We start from the raw sequence: 6,000 nt of genomic DNA on the forward strand, positions 1-6,000 counted from the left end.
AATAATTTCATCACATGTAAGACCAGTGGAAAACATATCATACTTCTCACGTGATTAATTTGTTGCTTGGTTTTAAAGTCTTGCATATTTCCCACAGTATTCATTGGGGCATATAAATGTCAGTAGTACCCTTCTTTTGTGATTTCTACATCTCCTGTAGATTTTATTTGTTCATACCAGTCCTTCTCCCATTAAAAAGGTGCTTTGGATAGTAGTATTTTTCTTCCCCACAAGGAGCCTGTAGGAATCTTATAACTTCTAGGGGAGCTTGTAGTCCTTCAACTTGATGTCAACCAAATTTTGTATTTCTGTTTTCTGTCCAAAACGTGAAACTTCTTTGCTTTTATATGGCGTAAAACCTTGTTTTACCCTTAAATTTGATTAGGACAACATTGTAATGCTCTGTTTAAAGCACAGGCACAGAACTCCAAGATGGCTTGCAGTATGCTTCAATTGCAATTGATGGAGGTATATATTATGCATTGTACCAACAGAACAATTATGATTCCTTTTGGAGCAATGAATTCAGGTGCACAAATTGTGATTTTGCTATTACCTGTGATTTGTGGCATCGCAACTAGTGATTTATAGGCACATTGACTATATAATGTCTGTTGCATGAGGCTGGATAAATATTTGGTCTTACTTCCTTTAAATAACCCACTGTCCTTGTGAACTATTACCGACTCATTTCTCGTAGGTTTTTGGCAGTTAATTGTATCTGCTAGTATGTATGTTTGAAGGTACAATATAATAGTAAAAGAACTTCTATTCCATAATCACCCTGATTTCCAAATAACTTTTACAGTTCTAGAAAGTTGCCAAACAAATTTTTATGAAGCAACCTTTAAAATCGCTGATTATCCCCAAAGTCACTTTTTTTATTCTCTTGCATTTTAACCATCCACCTCTATTTTTCTTGTCTCTTGCTACCTTTTTCCCTTCACTACCTTTCTAACTCTACCCCTTTGACACCGGCTCATCAAGCTGCCATTTTCTGAAATGCAGCACAGATTCCATGGGTATGGTACAAACTGCAATAATGAAACATGTATTTTAAATTATTAAAAAATATTATTTTTCTTTGATTTATCGCATCGGAGCAAAGTATTTTATTAAATCTTTGTTCATCCAGCAAAAAAAATCCTGAGGACATTTGTTAAGTTTTTTAAATATTAAGTTACATCCCTTTACGCACATTTCTTTCTGTTTTTTCAGGGCAATGTTCACTGGAGGGATGAGAGAGTGCACTCAAGACGTAATTGAGCTGAAGGGCGTCTCTGCAAAAGGGCTAAAACACATAATCGACTTTGCCTACAGTTCAGAGGTAACTTTAGATCTTGAATGCATTCAAGATGTTCTGGGCGCTGCTGTTTTCCTCCAGATGGTGCCGGTTGTCGAACTTTGCGAAGAGTTCCTGAAGTCTGCCATGAGTGTTGAAACATGTCTTAACATTGGGCAGATGGCAACGACATTCAGCCTTGCGTCTTTAAAGGAGTCGGTGGATGCTTTCACATTTCGCCATTTTCTTAAAATTTCAGAAGAGGAGGACTTTCTTCACCTACCTTTGGAAAGACTAGTCTTCTTTCTACAAAGCAACAAGCTGAAAAATTGTAGCGAAATTAATCTTTTCCATGCTGCTATTCGCTGGCTCCAGTATGATCAATCGCGTCGGGCCAGTGCTAGTCAAGTACTTTGTCATGTTCGTTTTCCTTTAATGAAATCCTCAGAATTGGTGGACAGTGTTCAAACTGTTGACATTATGGTGGAAGATGTCTTATGTAGACAGTACCTTCTAGAAGCATTCAACTACCAAATCTTGCCTTTTCGCCAACATGAGATGCAGTCTCCCAGGACCACCATTCGATCTGATGTTTTGTCTCTTATAACCTTTGGTGGCACCCCTTACACAGATAATGACAGAACGGTGAGCAGCAAAGTATATTACTTACCAGAAATCAGTGTACGTCAATTTAAGGAGTTGACTGAAATGGAGATTGCAAACAGCCATGCTTGTGTTGCAGTACTTGATAACTTTGTTTATGTTGTGGGAGGACAACACTTGCAGTATAGAAGTGGAGAAGGAGCAGTTGATGTGTGTTTTCGTTATGACCCACACTTAAACCAGTGGCTACGTATTCAAGCAATGCAAGAGAGACGAATACAATTTCAATTAAATGTTTTGCATGGAATGTTGTATGCTACCGGCGGAAGAAACCGAGCAGGCAGTCTAGCATCTGTAGAGCGATATTGTCCCAAAAAGAATGAATGGACATTTATTTGTCCTCTCAAACGCAGAACGTGGGGGCATGCAGGTGCCACGGTTGGGGGTAAGCTATATATATCTGGTGGATATGGCATATCTGTGGAAGACAAAAAAGCTCTTCATTGCTATGAGCCTTCAATGGACCAATGGGACTGTAAAGCACCAATGAATGAACCTAGGGTTCTCCATGCCATGGTTGGAGCAAATGGCAGAATTTATGCACTTGGGGGTCGCATGGACCACGTTGATCGATGTTTTGATGTCTTGGCTGTGGAATATTATGTGCCTGAATCTGACTTATGGATAACTGTGAGCCCTATGAGGGCTGGGCAATCAGAAGCTGGTTGTTGCCGTTTGGAGAAAAAGATCTACGTTGTGGGTGGGTACAACTGGCACTTAAACAATGTCACCAGTATTGTGCAAGTATACAATATGGAAAGCGACGAGTGGGAGAGGGACTTACATTTTCCTGAATCCTTTGCTGGAATAGCCTGTGCACCTGTTGTACTGCCACAGATAAACACTCAGAGATAGTCCAACAAGTTGCCAGCTCACGTCATTTTGAATGGTGTTACCAAAGTTGTACTGCTGGCAATGGAAACCCATGCACAATAAACTGTGAGAAAAAACAAATATCATTTTGATAAACCACTGCGTTCAGCTGAATATAGCCATAATACGGTTTCAGCCCACCTCAGAACAACTTTCATTTTAATAGCATAACAATTAATTGAAACCGGATTGTACGGTTTATCGTATTTAACATAAAGCACAGTATTACTTATGCTTTGACATTTGTTTAGCAAATACTTAGACGACTGTTTTGTAGCTACTGAGTACTGAATTCACTTTTAATACCTTTTTATAACCTGATCACCTCAGAGACCGGAAATGAGAAAACATGTAGTTGAATCATGAAAGCCTTGCCTCACATACCATATTGATGACGTTCACTCTGTTAAGTGTTATTTCTCCCAGGTGTTATATGTTTTGTGACCCCCCCCATTCAAAGTGAAACATTAGCCAGTCCACTGATATTTAAGTGGTGGGGCTCGGGGGGAGGGTAGACCCAGCACTATTTGTTTTTGCTGCCGCTCCACTTTGCTTTGGACTTTCCAATTGCATGCCTATTTTCTTGTCCCATGGATTCTTTAGAGTCACTGTTGAGCGCCATGTTTGAAATACTGTTGGAACAAGATGCCCAGAGTTACTGATTGTAAGTGTTGTATTGCCGTGGCTGGAAGCTCTGAGGTGGAATTGGCAGGATGTAAGGCCTAAATTATAACATTGATCTTCTGATTCAATCCACACCAGCGTCAATGTTTCGTCCTCTGAAGTCTCACTGCAGATGTAGATGTTTTGGCAACCATAACACTGCAGTATTAAGCACTTTAATTGGAGTTATTTAAAGTGTTCCCTCTTCAGGTTTGAACAAAAGAAAAGTCCAGGGAAAGATTAGAAGTGGCAGTACTGTTAAAAAAGAATTGGTTACAGAAGCCCCTTTGTTGCTTTACATGTTGTAAATTGCATGTAAAGAGCTTTCATTTGCAGTCTACTGTATTTACAAGTATATTTCCGAATTTTTGTTTTGCACTCCAAGTTGTGTGTTTTCTTCCTAAACACGTAGGCCTTAAAATTACGAAACCAAACTCTTCGAAAGCAGTGGAGGCCCTGTCCGTTATAGAACGCTAAGCATCCAGGCCTCCATTTTCTCTTTGTGATCCAAATACAGCTGTTTTCTGCTCTGCTGCCGCACTGAAACATTTGCTCTGCATGTAAATGAGTTTGACCAGTTGGGTGCCTTTTTGCATGTTGATGTCATTAACATTTGTAAGCCTTTGTTTTAATTGTACTAACCAAGTGAACCCGTTAATAGGCAGGAAACAGATCGATTGCAGAACCAAGGAAGCCAAATGTGTTATAAAATGGGATGGGTTTTTACTTTTGTAGTGTCTAACCCACATGATGGAAACAACCTTGGAAATCGTTACCCATTTCCATTTGACTGTTAAATGATTGACTATGTTAACCAGAGGTTTAACAGGCACTTACTTTTACTGGTCGAGTGATTGTACTGAACAGAAGATAAACGGGCAGCTACGTTCATGAGTGTTACTTCAAACGAGGACGCCAGTGTGCTGTAATGAGCGGCTATGACCATTAAAGAGGCACAATTGTTTTCTTTTTAACTCTGAAATATCGAGTGGGTTAATGAAATAAAGTGTATTCTGATTTTTTTGATAAAAATGCATTTCCAAGCCTGCTTATTGAAAAAACAATAGTAAAGAGTAAGACATGCAAATGTATATGCGCAAATGTATATGCACAACAAAACGACGTAAGCCTTTGATCTCAGACTCGGACAAAGAATATGGCATATTGGCCTTTCTGTGCTTTGAAAATACTATACCTGCAGGGTTCGAAATTGCCTGGAGCTGGGAGCTATTTATGTCCTGGCTTATAGCCAAAGGGAGCCTGGTTAGCTTGAAACCAACAGCTACAGAAGCTGCTTTTGACTCCCGTGGCAAGTGGTGCCAAACAAACCTAGCTATGCGATATTAACTGTGTATGTTTGGGAATGCATATAAATGAGAGTAAAGAACAAACCTAAGGGACATTTGGAGCATATTGGATAATGTGAAATGGACGAAAAGGTAGAGCATATACCGGACACAAAGTTAGATTTGATGCGCACTATGTACTATCTCCTGTTTGCCAATGGCAGCTCCTGTCTAACTGGTTATGCCCGATACCCAGGAGCTGCTTTTTTCTGCTGGTCAGCAAATTCCAATTTTGTTCCCTGCTTTGCACTCTAGACCAAAATGGCCTGTATACTCTCAAAGATATATTATTTAAACTAAACTAAAGATGTAAGGTTGAATGAGTACACAGTTTTTTAGTTTGCGGTGGACGCTGATCATTACTCTTATTGTTCATGTATTGCTTATTTGTACACTTCTGTCAAGTGGATCGTTTTAGACAGTTTTAAAAAAAAAATCATTACCATCTAGTTTTGAAAGTTTAAAATGTGTCAATTTTCGGTGTTTTGAAACATTAACTTGCTAGCATCTGTTGTGTAGTAATATTTATTTACTCCGCAATCCTTTCACCCAGAGCTGCCCATTTGTTTAATTGCAGCATGGTCCTGGGAAGGTTTTCGCAAGGTGAACTACAATCCCCAGTGGAATTGTAGTCCATGTGCCCATTTGTTTAACTATCAGGTGTGTCGGCGCGTCAGCATCTAGCCAGTCTTTGCTGATGTGCTGGCCCCTCTACTTGTTCGGAGCAGAAGTTCTATTACCGCATATCTCATCCCCCAGGCATGGAACTAAACAGATTAATTCCTCCTTTTCCAAGCACGCGTCATTTAACTATAAAAAGTACTATTGATAAAAATCTACAGTTGCTCTCTGGCGATCGGAAGAAGTACAATACCTTCATAAAGCATTCCCATACGTAGGTATTCCCGATTACGGGATCCATGCTAATCACCGTAAAAGCATCCTACAGCCTGACTAAGGAAGCTAAAATCAATAGAGGGGACGCCAGTCGAGAAAAATGGCAGTTTCAGTGAACAATTGTCTATATGCTTTGCTCCCCCCTGTGAGCTCCTGAGTGAGCAGAAGCACAACCATGCTCCGACCTTCTCTGATGATCTACATGTTTCAAAGCAGGAGAGGGTCGTAGTAGAACCAATATTGTTAAATGGGTACACTTTTAAAGTTGCCCTATTG

The 6,000-nt window shown here is 39.8% G+C and overlaps 1 protein-coding gene across 3 annotated transcripts in view; it reads left to right on the forward strand.

Moving 5' to 3' along the window:
- KLHL26 (kelch like family member 26) overlaps positions 1 to 4,513 on the forward strand; it is a 374,709-nt gene extending 370,196 nt beyond the window's left edge. For all 3 annotated transcript variants that reach the window (XM_069649307.1, XM_069649308.1, XM_069649309.1), the window contains one exon: positions 1,219 to 4,513. In XM_069649307.1, coding sequence (XP_069505408.1) covers positions 1,219 to 2,800 — 1,582 coding nt within the window. In that variant the 3' untranslated portion in view covers positions 2,801 to 4,513. The remainder of the gene's footprint in view (positions 1 to 1,218) is intronic.
- The last annotated feature ends 1,487 nt before the right edge of the window (positions 4,514 to 6,000 follow it).

Source organism: Ambystoma mexicanum, chromosome 1p, assembly GCF_040938575.1.
Source record: "Ambystoma mexicanum isolate Mex_15411 chromosome 1p, UKY_AmexF1_1, whole genome shotgun sequence".
NCBI classification, from domain to species: domain Eukaryota; kingdom Metazoa; phylum Chordata; class Amphibia; order Caudata; family Ambystomatidae; genus Ambystoma; species Ambystoma mexicanum.